This window comes from Hippopotamus amphibius, chromosome 9 (assembly GCF_030028045.1).
Source record: "Hippopotamus amphibius kiboko isolate mHipAmp2 chromosome 9, mHipAmp2.hap2, whole genome shotgun sequence".
Lineage (NCBI taxonomy): Eukaryota > Metazoa > Chordata > Mammalia > Artiodactyla > Hippopotamidae > Hippopotamus > Hippopotamus amphibius.
In genome coordinates, this window is record NC_080194.1 from 124981503 (window position 1) to 124997928 (window position 16426).

Genomic DNA, 16426 nt, shown 5'->3' on the forward strand with positions numbered 1-16426 from the left:
GTGGCCAGGGGTTCAGTCACTGGGTACTCGGCCCAGCTCCTGATTACCAGGGGCCCCTGGCCAGGTCCCCACTCAGACACACAGACAGAAGGGCTCCAGGCAAAGTCGGATATCTTTATTTCTTGGAGGCCCCACCAGGGGCGTTGCTGAGTAAACATAGTCAAGGGCGCTACAGCTTGTGGTGGGTGGCTTCTGTCCTCTCCTCCCAACTCAGAGCTTAAGGACACCCCGCCCCCTCCAGGCTCCAGTGGGAGGGGTGTGTGGCTGCCCCTAGCCATCCTGGGGGAGCTTGGCAGGTGGCAAAGAGGGGAGGAAGGAGAGCCCTGTGCCTGGGCCTAGCCTGCATTCACAGGTTTCCGCCTTGTGGGGAGGGCAGGACTTGGAATGTAGACCACCTCGAAGCCCCACCTTCCTGACCTCCCCCATCAAAAACAAAAAGCACGCTAGTGACCCTTCCTTCAGTGGGTCCAGTGTTCAGTCCTATCTGTACAGGTGTGACAAGCAGGACAGGGTGAAAAGGAAAATAAATAGCCCGCAGTGCCCAGCTCTGGCTGGCACTTTGGGGAGGGGGCCATGTGTGTGTGTGTGGGACTGGGACTCCCTGGGCAGGGGCCATTCCCAGGGGGACAGGCTCTTGGTTGCTCTGTTCAGAAAGGCCTGTAGCTCCAGTAGCTGGAGAACACGGAGATCTGGGGAGGGAGAGAGATGAGGGGACATGGTGAGTGGTGGTCCTAGGGAGTCTGGCCCCTGCTGCACCTTCTGTGACCCAGGTGAGATTTGAAGATCATCCATAGGGCCATGTGTCAGGATGAGGATACTGTTGCCAAGCAACACCACGGCCCATCTGTCTGGGGTGTGTGGAGGGTACGACAGATCTTAAAATTAGGGGGCGCTTTGGAGGTGTGCCGGGAGCCTCTGGGATCCACCCCCGCCCCGCAAAAAGAGAAGGGGCTAAACAGCCTGCTGTTTGGCTGGCCTAATCTGTGTGAGGCCCAGCCTGGCCCCGAACCCCCATGTCCCCACCTTATCCTTGAGCTGCTGGCAGAGCTGCAGGGAGACGGTGAAGAAGACAAGGGCATCGTTCAGCCATGGGATCACACACTCCACCTTGTGCACGTGGCTCACCTCCAGACGCTGTGTGCCCCACTCGCTGTGGGGAGACGAGAGGGCCCCTGAGGGCGATCCGGCCCGCCGAGACCCCATCCCCCGAGATGCAGAGGGATGAGGGCGCTCCAGGGACCCCTCCCAGGCAGTGTACTTACAACATGGCCCCAGGGCTGTGGAGCGCAGCACCTCCAGCTGGGCGGAAGTTCTAGGCAGAAGAGCATCGGACTGGGTCAGGCCTGGTGCTGTGGGGTGGGCAAGGGCAGGGTGGGTGGGGTGCTCACCTTGGTGGAATTGGGCTGCAGGGCATGCAGTTGGTACACGGTGAGGCAGAGCTTATTGAGGTTGATGTAGACGTTGACCAGCAGGTCCGAAGGCAGGGCGGGGGCAAACATCCGCTGTGGGGTGGGGGGGCCCGGCAGGCACGGGGGATGAGGGCTGGGCAGGCACATCCCAGTCCCCAATGCCATGGACTGGGGCTTCCAGAGTCTTCCTAGGTACTCCAGGTAGCTTCCTACACCACTGGGCTTGGGACCCACTGACCCAGATCGGGGGGACATATCTGGCGGATGCAGAATGAAAGCCAAGGACCCCATCCCAGAAAACTGCACATAAAACTCTATCGATAATTTGGGGCTTGCAGGACCCCTGGCACCCCTGTGTCCCTCCCAGGGGCAAACCGGGCCCCTCTGTGGGGGCTGCCTCTTCTGGAGCAGGGGCTGGCCTGAGGCACTGACCGTGAGGCCGCTGGCAGCAATCTCAGGCAGAGTTAGGGTGGCTGGAGTGGTGAGCCTGTTTCGGGCTCTGGTCAGCTGCAGCATCACGGCGTCCATCAACTGGGGGAAGGGGGCTGGTCAGAGCTACTGCGAGGGCAGCGGGGCCTGGTCCTGATCCCAACCCACTCCCCACTCCTGTATGAGGAGCGGCTAAGTTAGGGTAGCTCCCAGCTCCTTCTCTGAGGGTCACAGTCTCAGGGCCTGAACCCCTGCAGCAGGGGGCTTGTTAAAGATGCAGGTAATTGGGCTCCAACTGGGGGTGGGGGGCAGGACAGAAAGTTCTCCTGCATGGAATCCTGGGTATTGGCCCAACAGGGAATGGAAGATCCCTGAAGTTAGTCCCAGGGGCATGAGGGCGTTGTGGATGAGGGTACAGGCAATGGAAGAGCTTAGAAGAAGGGACCTTAACTCAGCTTGGGTGCAAGGGGCCAGGGAGGGCTTCCTCAAGGAAGCACAGGGACGGCTGAGTTGAGGCCTTATGGTGGACACCAGCCCCATTTTCACATGTGAGGTAACTGAGGCTCCAAAGGGCTAAGGTCACACAGCTAGGGAACTGTGGAGCCATCTGCACTCACACTTTGCTCCTTGGCAAAGGGAAGGGACTTCCCTGGTGGCGCAATGGTTAAGAATCTGCCTGCCAATGCAGGGGACATGGGTTCGAGCCCTGGTCTGGGAAGATCCCACATGCCACGGAGCAACTAAGCCCGTGCGCCACAACCACTGAGCCCACGTGCTGCAACTACTGAAGCCACGCGCCTAGAGCCCGTGCTCCACAACAAGAGAAGCCACCACAATGAGAAGCCTGCGCAACACAAATGAAGAGTAGCCCCCACTTGCTGCAACCAGAGAAAGCCCACATGCAGCAACGAAGACCCAATTCAGTCAATAAATAAATAAATAAATTTACAAAAAACAGGAGCAAAGGGGAAAAAAAAACTGGGGCTTAAACTCAGAGCCCTAGTTTCCACTGTTTCCAGCTATTCATCCAGCTGTTGCCATGGCGCTGGGGTCACCTGGCTCCAGGGAAAGGCAAAATTATTGGGTGGAGCCATGGGAGCTGCACACTATACCCCACAGGGCAGTCACAGTTCTGAGAGGAACCTTAGTCCATCTGGTTTCAAGTTTTCATATGAGGTCCAGACAGAGTAGGTGAACCCCCTGAGAACACACAGCAAGTCATGGGCAGAGCTAAAGCACGAACTCAGGGCATCTGAGCTGGTCTTGTCCCTCCACACCATGTGAGAGTTCACTCTATTAATTACAAAGGTTTTTCTGTTGCTGCTACTAATACCCGCAGTTCCTGTTTACTGAGCGCTCACTACAGGTCACCTTACCTGCGTTATCATGATTGGTAGTCACTACAGCTCATCCCTCTTTTACAGGTGAGGCTACTGAGGCACAGAGTGGCTAAATAAGTGACTTGAGGTTGCACAGCTCATAGTGGAGGCCCTGGGATCAGAGCCCAGGTCTGATTCTGGAGGCTGGGCGGTGAGCCATTCAAATGTGGCTGGATGGACATGTATACACTGAGAGGTAAAGGGTCAACCATCAGCTATACCTGAGAATGTGGTGGCAGAGTTCTCCAGGGGCTGGGTCAGCAGTTGGGGAACCTGGCTCTCCCATCCCTGTGGGCAGCTCACCTTGAGGACCTCTGCTCCTGTCCTGAACTGGTAGCTCTCATCCCGGTTGGTGAGGAGGTAAATGGCTTGGCTCACATGGTTCCTGGCATCCTGGATCTAAAAACAGTGCCCAATGAGCAGTTAGTGGGCTGAGCCTCAGCAGGGAGAGGCACCAGCTTCAGAGCAGCTAAGGTCTCTGCGGGCCCCAGCCTATAGGCCCCCACCCCGAGGGCCTATCCTCCTAGGAGGGGCAGGGTGGGTGGTGCCTGGGGGCCAGGCCCTGGCTGGGTGCTGTGAGGCAGGCTTGGTCCCTGGCCTCACATAGCTCACTTTCCAAAGGAGTACAGACGGACAGATGGACTTGGTCCCCAAGAGCCACGGGAAGCCCCTGGAGGCTCTGGGCAGGGAGTGACTTGTTCAGGGCATCCCTGTGGTTCCTGCTGGGCTGGAGGCCTATACGTAGGGCAGGCTAAGAGACCAGGCACTGCCCACTCCAGCTGTGCTGCTAGGAAACACCCTCCCAAGCTTGCTGTGGCCACCCGCCCGGGAGGCCTCAGCACCACCGCAAGGGCCTGCCCCTGCCTGCCTTCGTGCCCTGAGCCCTGGCTGGGGAAGCGCCGGGTTACCTGCTGCAGCTTCCACTGTTTGTCCTCCCGGAAGGCAAAGTGCAGTAGCTGGTTGTTCCTGGGCATCTTCAGGTTAACGTCCTGACGGGCAAGAGCAAGATAAGCTGGGCAGAAGGATGCCCTACTTTTGGCCACTCTGAGCCCTTTACCCGGGGGCAGAAACAGGGTGTGTGTGGTGGCTCAGGCCCCAGCCTCTCCATGGGGCAGAGAGTCTCTCAATGCCCTGGCTATTTGTGGGGGTGAACAGAGAGGTCAAGAAACAGGAACTCAGGCCCACGACAAACCACAAAGGAATGAAAGGGAAAAGAGCTGAGAATGGGGAAGGTGGCTTCAGCTGGGAGGAGGTGTGTGGTTATGGGTAGACAAGGAACATTCGTACATGCCAAGGGACGGAACGCCCACCTGAGGAGGAGGGGAACCTTGCCCCAGGCCTTGGCACCTGCCACAGGGTCAAGTGCAGCCAGAGCTCAGATGTTGGCTGATTCCACTTTGATCTGGGGCCAGCCTAATCCCGCCAATGCCCACGCTTCCAGGGGCCCAGACTCCAGGTAGGGCCAGGTAGGGCCGTGTGCAGAGCATCCCCCCCCCACCCCCCCTCCTGCACCTCTCTGAAGCCACACACTAATCTCATGAGCAGGTTAGGGGGTTGTTGTCATTTTACAAACAAGGAAACTGAGGCCCAGAGACATCAAGTATCCTGCCCAGAGTCACACAGCTCGCTGACGGCAGAGCTGGGATAAGCAGGAGGCCCCCACACTCTTCCCCACTGGGTCCTGTGGCAGCATGGGAAGAGGAGAGGGGCAGGGGAACTCACCGCCTGGCTCAGTGCGTCCCCTTGCAGAGTCAGCACGCCCTTCACCTGGTCTGTGCTACAACACGTAGAGGTCAGAGCAGTGCCTGCAGCTGCCCCTCCCACCACCCAATCCTTCCAATAGGCTGTCCCTGGCTGTCACAGGATGGTCCAGACTGTCCCATTGCACACCCACTAGATGTTGGAGCTGAAATCAGTCTGCAGCGCAGAGCCATGCCAACTGTCCTAGAGGGTATCCCAAGTGTCCCCCCTCCCAAAGAGCCCACCCCTAACCCTGCCCCGGTTTCCACCCAGCCCAGGCTCACCCACAGCTGCCCAGGATGAAGTTTTCCTGCTTCGTGGGCCCTTCGGTGCCTGAGCCTGGCAGAGTGAAGCGGAGAGAGGCCTCCTGGGGGGCAGAGGGGAGTGGGGTAAAGTTCACCCGCTCCAGCCTATACACTCCCAGGGTTCCTCCCCCACAGCCTGAGTTTCAGGCCCCACCTGAGCTGATACCTGCTCCTTCCACATTCCCTGGGAGCCTACTGTGTGCCCAACACCGGACAGAGAACCGAGAGATACCCTCCCGGCTTGGGTAAGGTGCTTGGAAGTGGGCAGCAAAGTCAGGGAAGACAGTAGTCATAGCAACCCCCAATTCTGGCTTTATCAGGCGCTGCCTTAACATTTTTGGTGACTCGATTGGCTTTTTTATCTTCACAATAGCCCCGAGGCCGGTACTTCTATCTTATTTTTGCAAAGGGGACGCCCAAAGAGATCGAGTACTTGGCTGAGGTCAAAATGCTGGGTGCTTGAGATCTGAGGTTAAACTTCCAGAGGCCTTCCCCGACCCCGCGGCTCAATACAGGCTCGCCGCGCTCTCAGGGCTGTTTGTGTAATTGGGTAATTATCTGCTAGTGCCCTCCGGCTAGACTCTAACTCCTCCGAGGGCAGGGCCTGGTCTGAGCACCGCGCGTCGCGAATACGCCCGGCGCTCGGGCAGCAGCGGCGGGAGGCCGGGGAAAAGAGTCGCGCTGCGGGAGGGAAGGGAGGGTGTGTGCCCGCACAGGCCCTCGAGGCGCTTTACCTTGAGAATGTCCTGCAGCTGCCTCAGCACTGCGTGCACCTCGTCGTGCAACAGCCAACGAAACTCCTCCTCCTGCGGGGACAGGCCCGCTGTCAGCCGCCCGGGCCCGCCGCCCCCCGCCCAGCCCCACCTGCGCGCCTCACCAGCACCGCCCGCTCCGCCGCCGTCGCTGCCATCACGGTCGCCATCGCCTCCGCTCGCTGCCCAGCAACCGTCCCAGGTCGGGCGTCCGCTCGCCGTTCAGTCCGCCGGCGGCCCTCGGGACCACCCCCCCCCCCAACTGATTGGCTGCACGGGCGCCCGCCCCGCCCCCAACTCGCGACACATAAAGAGCCCCGGAACCCGCCCGCACCATCCGCTCGTCCCGCCTCTTCTCGGCCCTGATAGGGCGCCCTGCTCCGCGCACACTCACCGATTGGCTGGCTGGATGGCTTGCTCTCGCTGCGCCCGGCGATTGACCGATGGGGCAGCCTGTTTCAGCCGGGTCTCACCACCAACTCACTAGTTGCGTTGGTCCCGGAGGGACAAATGAGTGGACCCCACGGTCCTGGTGGGTGCCATGCTGATGCGGCCGCCGCCTCGCGCCAGGCCCTACCCCTCCCTCCACCGCACGGCACTCGGTGTCTGGGCGCAGACCACCGCCAAGGTCACAGTTGTGTTACCAAGAAACGTTTTTATTTTGCTTGCAGTAGCTTGTTAATTGCACAAAATCATGTTTTGTTTTTGCCATTTAAACATTATCACACAATCCTATTCTGAAAGACAAATGTTCATTAAAAACAAAGCAAAAATAAAAATTCACAACCTTAATTACCTAGAAGATTTGTCATTTAAAGGAGGTTTAAAGGGAAAAAAAAGGGAGTGGTGGAGAAGGGGCTTTCTTACAAGTTTTTTCACAAGTGTCACATTTTCTCCTTAAAAGGGAAGGATTTCAAAACAAAGGTGAAATAGCTTAAACAGAAATATTCATAAAAAGAACTTTACAGAATTGTCAACAATATTAAGACAACACTGACTAACCAGTTTCTTTACAGCATCTTCCCCCACTCCCCACCCCCACCCTCCCCCCAGTGTCCGGCTAGGACTAGAACAGGCTTTGTGTTCAGACAGAAAAGAATTCAAAATCCCAGTGAAATTCACAACTTTGCCAAAAACCACAGGCATCTCCCCTGCCCTCCCACGGTGTCTTCTGGGTTCTGATCAGTGGAAAAGGGCCAAGCCTGCAAGGGGAGAGGCCCACACCAGCACGGCCGCTCATTATGTTTACATATTCACTATAAATGCTGACCTTCTGCACAGTGTGACTTAGGAAAATCCAACCCATGCAGAGGGAGAGAACACTGACATCCTTTAGGTGACTTCTCCTTGTTCCTATGCCATATTTGAAGCCCCTCTGGTCCCCTATCCAAGGAGAAATGCTAGGGTCTTCAGGATGTCTTAGATCCACCTCTGAGGGTCAGGTAGCTCTGGTTCAGTCAGGCCTAGTTCTCCTCTTCCCTCCCGACAGACCCCAGGGGCCCTGAAAGCACCGAAGACCAAAGCTGCTGGCTGAAGTGAAGACACTTATTCCTGTTTCAAGAGCTGAGCCTAAGAAATGGTCATCGTTGGTCAGGCTGGGTCTGGACCAAAGGAGGAACAGACAGAAAGAAATACTGTCTCCATGAGAGGAAAAGGGGGAAGGGAGGAGAAAGGAGAGAGGTGGGCATGCAGGGGACCTGTGCAGGGACAGGCTGGAGAAGGTGGGACTGCTGTGAGGGGACCTGGGTTAGAGTGGCTCTTCAGAACCAGGTGAAGGGTCTGTGGCATAACGGAAACAGGAAGGAACCCCACATCCCCTCCCTCTTCACTCCTCAGTGGTGGTCCTCAGGACCCCCTTCCCAAGGACTGGAATGCAAATCCAAATACTATAACAGCCTGATGAAGAGTGAGCTCCTCCACACCACGGCAAGGAAGTCTGATCCCAGCCCAGGCTCCACAGTGACGGTGACTTCTGGGACAGGTGCTGAACATCAGTGAGAAGAGCGGGTTTCTGTGGGGCTCACCTAGAGGCTGGCTGTTTGCTGCTTTCCCTGGAAGCCAGAGCCCTGTCTTCGCTTGAACTGGCCAATATCTTTTCAGCTCACAAAGGCATTTATGGAGAGTTGGTTGCACATTGGTAGCTTAAACATGACAATCCTCATCAGCTGGTCACCTGAGGTTGGAAGGCCCCATGGGACCCTCCGTTTAGAGTCTGTGTTGGCTCATCTTGGCCCAGAGCCTCTTTCTGCGCAGAATCCAGTAGGGGACAATGGACAGAACTACAGCCTCTTTGCTGTGAGGGAAGCAGTGGGAAAACTTCCAGTTCTCACTGCTAATTCTAGTTCCTCGACTGGAAGGGGTCTGAGATAAGACAGCTTGGAAGAAGGGGGAAAAAAAAGCCAGGCAGCAGTTTCTGGGCAGCTTCTATCCTGGGGCAAGAGCCAGTGTGTGGCGTGTGTGGGGTGTGTGTGTGTGTTTGTGTGTGTCAACACACAGCCACTGAGTCCAGGGCCAGTGCCCAGCTCAAGAACTTTCCCATAGGCCAATCCTGCTGATGCCCCTCCCTTCTCCAGGACTTCCAGGGGAGGAGCGATGCTGTGTGCGGTGCTGATGGCAAGTCTCAAAGTCTGTATAAAAGGAGATGGAGACAAGTGGACTGGTCCAGAGTTAAGTCCCAGGACCCCAACTCCGTGTGAGGAAGAGGGGGTCAGAGGGAAGATGGGGCTGGGGCTGGGGTCAAGGGCTTAGTGTATATAGGCTCGGTACACGGCAGACATGTCATTGTCAGACTGGTCCAGTGCCTTGGCTCTTTTGTACACCTGGAAAAAAATGACACGGGCTTAGCCTGGCTACAGAGCTGACTTATAGACACAGATCTGCTTCCTAGAGGGGGTTCTAGATGTAGTTAGGTAGGTAGGTTCTGGAGTCCAGGCTGCCTGGGTGTGACTCCTGGATTCCTCACTGACTGGCCTGACCTTGGACAAAGTGCCTCAGTTTCTCTGTGCCTCCACCATTGCTTCTTGATTTTATGGAGAAGGTAACAGCATTATTGTGAGGATTAAATGGAGTGAGGGATGTAAAGTGCTCAGAGGCAGGACTCAGCATTGTTAGTAGTTATAATCATGTCCCTTCCTGCTCAAGATGTTCCAAGGACTTCCCATGTTATTCTCTGGGCTGCTGTCCCTGTCCTTCCCTCAGCATGGCTGGCTCCTTCCCAATCAGCTCCAAGCCTTTCCTGACCATCCCATCTGAAGCAGTGGCTGCACCACTTTACCCGCCCACCTCCAGCCCTTTATTCTGTTCCATTTTATTCATAATTCTAACCTTCTGCAACTCTTACTTATTTAAACATTTATGTGCTTACTTTGTACCTCCTTCCATTAAAATGTAAGGAAGAGAAGGGGCTGCACCCTGTGTCCCCAGAGTCTAGAATGGTGCTTGGCAATCAATAGCCACCCCAAAGGTACTAGGTGCATATGAGAATGTGAGAAAAATTAAAAAGCCATCATTCAACAGCGGCAGTACAACATCCAGTCATGTCGAAAAAAATGCAGCTGGACAGGTTCCTCCCATATGGCCGGCTGGCTGCATTTTTTTCTTTTTCTAAACATAGTCCAGTTGCAGCCACTATAACTGATGTCCATTACAGCTCAGTTATAGCTGTCAACTCAATATGAAGGCTAAATAAAGACCTTTTCAGATGAGAGAACTAATCATTGCCAGCAGACCTGCATTCAGGAAATGCTGAAGCAAGTTCTTCCAGCTGAAAGGAAAACAACACCAGAGAGAAATTCAATTCTTCAGAAAGGAAAGGAAAGCACTGGAAATGGTAAATTAGAGAAATATACCTGTTTTTTCTCTTAATTTTTAAAAAATACATATGACTACTTAAGGCAAGACATTCCCAACAATGATGGGTTTAAAACAAAGGCAAATGTAACACATAGGACATTTGTACCTAAAGCAAGGGTTTTCAAACTGGGCTCATTTTGCTTCCCATCTGGAGCAACATTTGGTAATGTATGGAGATAACTTCTATCAAGTGAGGGGGTGTAACCGGCATCTAGTGGTTAGAGGACAGGGATGCTGCTCAGCATCCTGCAATGCACCGGGACAGCTCCCACAACAAAACGTCCATAGTGCCCCTGGACCCCCCGTGCAACCCACTTCAGTGCCTGCAGCCTAAGGGCAGAGGCCTGGCAATGGTGCGGGGCCAGTTTGCTCTGGCATGGGACACTATGAGAGGCCCGGGGGATAGGCCTACCATAAATCCAAACCCATGTATGAGAAAGCCTGCCTTAAAAGATGAGGGAGGGAGAGGTAAATGCATCTACATTTTATGTAGAGAGGTCCAATCTAGGACGTGAAGTTAAGGATGCATACAGTAATCCCTAGAGCAAAGACGAAAGAAAAATGATGCACTGTTAAAAAGCCAATAGATAAAATCAAATTCTAAAAAATATTCAAATATCGCAAAAGAAGGCTATCCCAAGAGAAAGGAGAAACAGACAAAAGACAGAGAGGACAGGTGGCAATCAAATGATAAAAGAGTAGCTCCAAATCCAACCACATATCAAGACTGCAAGACAAAGACTAAATGTTAATGGACCAGGTACCCTTAAGATCCTGAATTCACAACAGTGGAGAGCCTAAACTTGCACCATCTAAATGGTCAGAAAGTGCCATGTTCTGTCAAGAAATTAACCAAAATGTCTGTTTCCAAGCCAATAAATCCTGTAGAGTCAGGGGAGAGGCAAGTGGAAATCACCTCACAGAGAAGTGCTCCCAACACAAGACACCATAGAACCCTTCAGAAGTAACCACAGTTACAGACAAACTTGTCAACAAAAAATTATACAACACACAAGGAGTTCCACTGCCAAGAGAGAACCTGAAGGTAAGACAGGAGGAACCTGAAATTGTACTACAACCTGGAAGAGCGAAATAAGTACCCTGAGATGTTCAGACAAGGAAGGGCAGAGACACAGAATTCAAGGACAGATGATTATAAACTATGAAAATGCAGGTCTGAAAAGAACAGTTCATTCATTCATTCATTTATTTATGGCTTACAGGATATTACTTCCCCGACCAGGGATGGAACCTTGGCCCCCAGCAATGGAAGCGCAGAGTCCTGACCACTGGACTGCCAGGGAATTGCCCAGTACTGTGTATTTTTACTTCTTCTTTGCCTCTACAGAACAAGCCACTTGAGACCTCTATTTAACTTGAATAAAAATGCATACAGCTTATAGCACTTGGAAGACAGAGCTTCTAAATATAAACAAATCTATGTGATTCACGTATGTATGCATTTCACAAAATGTAGTTTTTATTGTAATTCTATGATAAAGACAAATATTGCTCAGCTGTTTTTTTTTAGATTATACTTCTACCAGATTGAGATAAGAAAACTGAACTTCTAGAAAACTGTTTCCAAAAAGTGCCCATGTAAGTGCTTATTAATAAACGTCATTCAAAAAAAAATGTTAAGGACTAAACACCCCATTTAATAAGCAGACAACGTCAGAATGGATAAAAATGCAAGCCCCAATTACAGACTGTCTACAACAGATACAATTTAAAAACAAAGGCTGAAAGCAAAGGGATGGAGGGACTTCGCTGGTAGCACAGTGGTTAAGAATCCACCTGCCAGTGCAGAGAACATGGGTTCAATCCCTGGTCCGGGAAGATTCGCACATGCCATGGAGTGACTAAGCCTGTGCACGACAACTACTGAGCCTGTGCTCTAGAGACTGTGAGCCACAACTACTGAGCCCATGTGCCACAACTACCTAAGCCTGCATGTCTAGAGCCCATGCGCCACAACAAGAGAAGCCACTACAATGAGAAGCCTGTACACCCCAATGAAGAGTAGCCCCCGCTCACTGCAACTACAGAAAGCCCGTGCACAACAAAGACCCAACACAACCTAAAAATAAATAATTAAAAAAAAAAAGGTAAATGGATGGAAAAAGATATATCACATGGAAACTGTAAGCATGAGAAAGCTACAGCAGCCATATGAAAATCAGACAACAGACCTCAAGACAAAGATCAAGATGGACATTTCTTAATAACAAAAGGGCAAATTCATCAGGAAGACATAACAATCATAAATGGCTAAGAGCCCCAAAACAAAGAGATTCAAAGACCTCAAGCGAAATGGACAGAATTAAAGGGAGAAACAGATGAACCCACAATCACAGTTGGAAATTTTAACATCCCTTTCTCAGCAATGGAAAGAACTAGAGAAAAAGGTCAGTAAAGATGATCTAAAAAAATACTAGCAACCATCTTGACCTAACTGATATGTGCAGAACACAGCACCCAACTGCAGAACACACAGTCTTCTGAAGTGAACATGGCACACCCACCAAGACACATCTGATTCAATGCAAAGAGTTAAAAGCCATACGTAGTATATTTTTTTATCACAGAGATACATTAGAAATCAATAATCATTAGATATCTAGGAAACCCTTCAGGGTTTTTATATGAATTTGACACTTTTAAGTAATCCACAGGTCAAAGAAGAACTCCCACGCAAGTAAGCATGGCTTGGAGGAAACACACAACTTTAGAAAAGGAAGGTCCGAAATTAATGACCTACGATTCCACCTTGATAGGACAGACACAGAGCCAAGCCAAGGCAGAGGGAGGAGAGCAAGGGAAACAAACAAAGGAGGGCTGCTGCGACTCGCACCGCAGCCTCCTGCTGTTACCTCATTGGCTGCAGCTGCCATAGGAGTCGGATGGTTGACGGCATCACCTAGCGCAATGGCTAAACGGAGATCCTTCTGAATGTATTTCAGGTAGAAATCAGGCTTAAAGTTTCCTTGTAGGATATCTGAGGAGGGAAAGTTATTCATCAGAGGACTTAAAAGGATCCTAAATAAGAAACCGCTTGGAGTACTGTCAGGACTCAACACCTAGCATTTCTTCCCCATAGGACACCCAAGAGACAAGTTCCCAGCCTGTACCCCCAAATCCCACCTGCCATGTCTCTGGACACCCTCTGACTGGGGGCCTGGACTGACTGGAGAGGGTGTTTCATTCACACGCAATGAGCCCCCCAAGGAAGACACTGTTTTGTGACAGCTGCCTGACCCAGTTTCCCAGCTCCAATCAAAACTAAAACACAAAAACAGAGGCCAAAGGCAACTTACTTTGGCACTTCTGGTCCAGGAAGATGCTGGCCAACTGTCCCTGATTGAGGATGTCCAAGAGTGTCTGCTGGGACTGGCCTGTCACTTGGGCCAGGGTGAGGCCCTCAGCGATGGTGGCCATGAAGCTCCCCTGGACCATGTTCACGATCAGCATCATCTTAGCTGCATTGCCAACCTCACCTGCCCAGGGCAAAGAATCGTGGTCACGTCCCAAGAATCCCATGGGGAGGGGCTGTCTGCTTACCCTCACCCCTGCTCGGACCCACCTCTACACCCAGGGGAGGCCCCATTCACCTGCCCCTGACAGAACTGGCTCTGACCCTTCTGGCTCTTCCTCCTTCCAGGCACTGACTGTGCAAGTCAAAGAAAACCTTCCCACGGGGGCCCCAGGCAGAGAGGCCGTGCGGGACTGACGCTGTCATCAGGGCAGTCTAGAGGGGATGTGGCCCACCCAGCCTCCAGGCCTGAAGTGGCCCGACAGGTGGGCAGGCATGTTACCTAGGAAGAAGGAAGTCTTCCCCATTGCCTGGAAGCAGCTGCTGCAGTCCTCATATAAGCCCCTGTCTCCGGCTGCTAAGATCACCAACATCCCATCATTAGATAGCTGCTGATTCCCTGAGACCGGGGCTTCCAGAAAGCGGCCCCCCCTGGACACAATCACCTGGAAAGGAAAGTCACAGCTTCTGGAGGGCCTGCCTCTCACAAGGGCCTTAGGCAGGAAGCAAGGAGCATAATGGGGCGGGAGCACTTGGCCCTCCATGCTGAGGCACCAAAGCTGACACCTGTACCAAGGTGGTGGACTGACACTGTGGGGGGGTCAGTAGACAGTCCTCCACCAGATGCCTGAATCACATGCAGTAGACAGAGAGAAGCTGGGGTGTCCTCATAGGCTCCCATTCACTCGTAACTTCTCACAAAGACTATAACCAACATGACCACGCCCAATGGCATGGCTGGCCTCACTTCCTACATTCAGCCACCCTCAGGACACACACTGGGCCCAGCAGCTCAGGGTGGTGGAATATTCTGCTAGGATCAACTGTAGAAAGCTGCTTAAACCAAAAAGACCCTGCTGGCAACCTGGACTGCTTCTGACTGAGAGGCTGGCAGCTACAGGACCTGATGCTCATCCCAGCCAGGAAGCACCTCTCCTTTCACAGCCACTCAACTAGGTGTAGATTTGAAGGCAGAGAGTGAAGACAGGCTAGTCCCAAAGTATCTGGCTTTGGCTCTAGAGTAACTAAGTTGCCCACACTTGGGCATGGTTAGCCTGCGTTTTGGGCTCCAACTGAAAGGATGCTGGAGGGCCAGCCTGAAGGAGGCTGCTACCTGGGCCAGCTCGGTGACTGTGTCAGCGTCCACTGTTGACATGTCCACGTAGCACTTCCCAGGGCGGATCCCTTGCAGCACACCGCTGGGGCCCAGCACCAGCTGTGGGGACACAAGGGAGAAGCAATAGCCCAGGCTCCCAGCCAGATACCCAGGAGCCCCGCCAGATACCCAGGAGCCCCTTAGACCTAAGGTCACTGTCCTATTGATTTTTTGGCTCATTTCCCAAATATTAAGGTTCAAAAGGAAAGAGCATGTAAATAAGCAAGGTAAAGAGAATTTATGGTATGTTTCCATTTATCTTCAAAAAGAATATACATGTGTTTCTTTTCATTAAAAACCTGCCACTGAAAAGATGGAACCTTGGTATTTATTTTTTTTTGGCTTCTTTGGATTTACTTGGATTAGTCTAGTCATGAGTTTAACAAGATGACTACTGCACTTGAACTTTTAAAGCATACAAATACAGTGATAGCTAAACATAGGAACTTGACACATGGACCAAAGGCACACTCAGCTTCAAAGCTTCCAGCTCAACAGGAATACATGAGCCTGTCAGGAACCATTTCATTTCAGCACAGACCTTAGGGACCCTAGTCAGTTTCATTCTTTGTTCTGAATTAAAGTAAGTCTGTATTCAATTTATACAAATGCCCTTCACAATGGGAGATGATCCCCAAATGGGAAATCCAATCCACCCCCCACCCCCATGCAGACACTCACTCAGTGCGCAGGGGAGAAGGGGAGGAGGCCAGCCAGTTTTCCTGGCCACAACCTGAGACGCTGAGGGGAGGGAGGGGATCCTTACGTCCTTCGCTGCCTTTGGATCTGACACGCAGGCAAATGTGATGTCACAAGTTGAAACGACTTCAGCGGGGGTTCTTCCTAGGCGGGCCCCCTCCTGGATGAACAAATCACACTGCAAAAGTCACAGATCCTAATGTGAGCTGCAGGCAGTGCACAACAGACACCAGCCAGGCCAGAGGTGCAATGCCCAGTCCTCCTGCATGGCCTTCCAAGGCAGGAGGCTGAGACTGGGAACCAGGTACCCCAGAAGGCAGTCTGACTGCTCGAGGGAAGTGGACGGGAGCCCCTTAAGGACAGCCTTGTCGTTTTTTTTTTTTTTAGCTGCGCCCACAGGAGATCTTAGTTCCCCCACCAGGTACTGAACCTGTGCCCCCTGCAATGGAGGCACAGTCTTAACCTCTGGACCGCCAGGAAGTCCCCAGTCTTGTGTTTTTGCATACTTGATGCCTAGGAGGATGTTCCATGTTCTACTTCACAGGAAGCACAAAACAAATGTCTGCTGAAGGTTTCCTGAATGAAGAACAGGATGTAAAGAGTACTTGTCTGCAGCTCTCTCTGGCTGTCTTGGCTGTGGTGAAATGTGCCCAGTGCCCTGTGAGCTGAGGAAGCAGGGCTGGGGCTAACAGGCTGCCATTCCTTATTTAATTGTTTCCGGGGGGCTGTGGCGGGTGGGGGTGAGGTGTCCATAAGCACTAACTTTTGTTTTCTGAAAATTAAAATCACCCAGAACATCTCATAACAAAACACATCATTAATATTTTGGTGTATTTCCTTTTCTAAAGGCATTAAAAAAAGTATTTAGAATAATTTGGACCTATTATTTTGTATTTTGTATCTAACTTTCAATATTTTGTATGATTTATGTCTTCCTGCAGTTCAATATCTGGCCTGATTTTGATTAATCATAAATGACCCCAACAAATATAGGTCTCCTCTATGTTTTGAATTTAGATCTCTGTAAGTGGAATAAAACAGGCTCTGAAAACGGTTTAAAAAATGTAGACAAATGGCCTTCCAACAAGCCTGTGTCAATTTACAATGATCTCTGGCAAGGTCTCAAATCACCAACATAGAGTACATTGTTTAAAAACAACAAACAAGTACATA

At 52.1% G+C, this 16426-nt stretch overlaps 2 protein-coding genes and 1 non-coding gene across 8 annotated transcripts in view; all 3 read right to left on the minus strand.

Moving 5' to 3' along the window:
• Positions 1–94: 94 nt before the first annotated feature.
• Positions 95–6322, minus strand: ROGDI (rogdi atypical leucine zipper). Its single transcript, XM_057747767.1, has 11 exons — positions 6140–6322; positions 5997–6068; positions 5242–5324; positions 4940–4994; positions 4126–4206; positions 3521–3616; positions 1842–1940; positions 1389–1502; positions 1263–1312; positions 1024–1150; positions 95–689 (listed from the first exon to the last, which is right to left on the minus strand). The coding sequence occupies exons 1-11, from the start codon at positions 6182–6184 to the stop codon at positions 648–650; spliced, it is 864 nt and encodes a 287-aa protein (XP_057603750.1). The 5' UTR covers positions 6185–6322; the 3' UTR covers positions 95–647.
• Positions 6323–8695: 2373 nt separating this feature from the next.
• The window catches only part of GLYR1 (glyoxylate reductase 1 homolog), a 31025-nt gene continuing 23294 nt past the window's right edge, over positions 8696–16426 (minus strand). For 5 of the 6 annotated variants that reach the window (XM_057747760.1, XM_057747763.1, XM_057747766.1 and 2 more), the window contains 6 exons: positions 15321–15431; positions 14513–14614; positions 13682–13844; positions 13184–13363; positions 12740–12864; positions 8696–8833 (listed from right to left, as the gene is read on the minus strand). In XM_057747760.1, coding sequence (XP_057603743.1) covers positions 8759–8833; positions 12740–12864; positions 13184–13363; positions 13682–13844; positions 14513–14614; positions 15321–15431 — 756 coding nt within the window. In that variant the 3' untranslated portion in view covers positions 8696–8758. The remainder of the gene's footprint in view (positions 8834–12739; positions 12865–13183; positions 13364–13681; positions 13845–14512; positions 14615–15320; positions 15432–16426) is intronic. The other variant, XM_057747761.1, reaches the window with a different exon arrangement.
• On the minus strand, positions 10167–10297 carry LOC130829559 (small nucleolar RNA SNORA42/SNORA80 family). The gene has a single exon (XR_009047583.1). It is a non-coding gene; the product is annotated as a small nucleolar RNA SNORA42/SNORA80 family (small nucleolar RNA).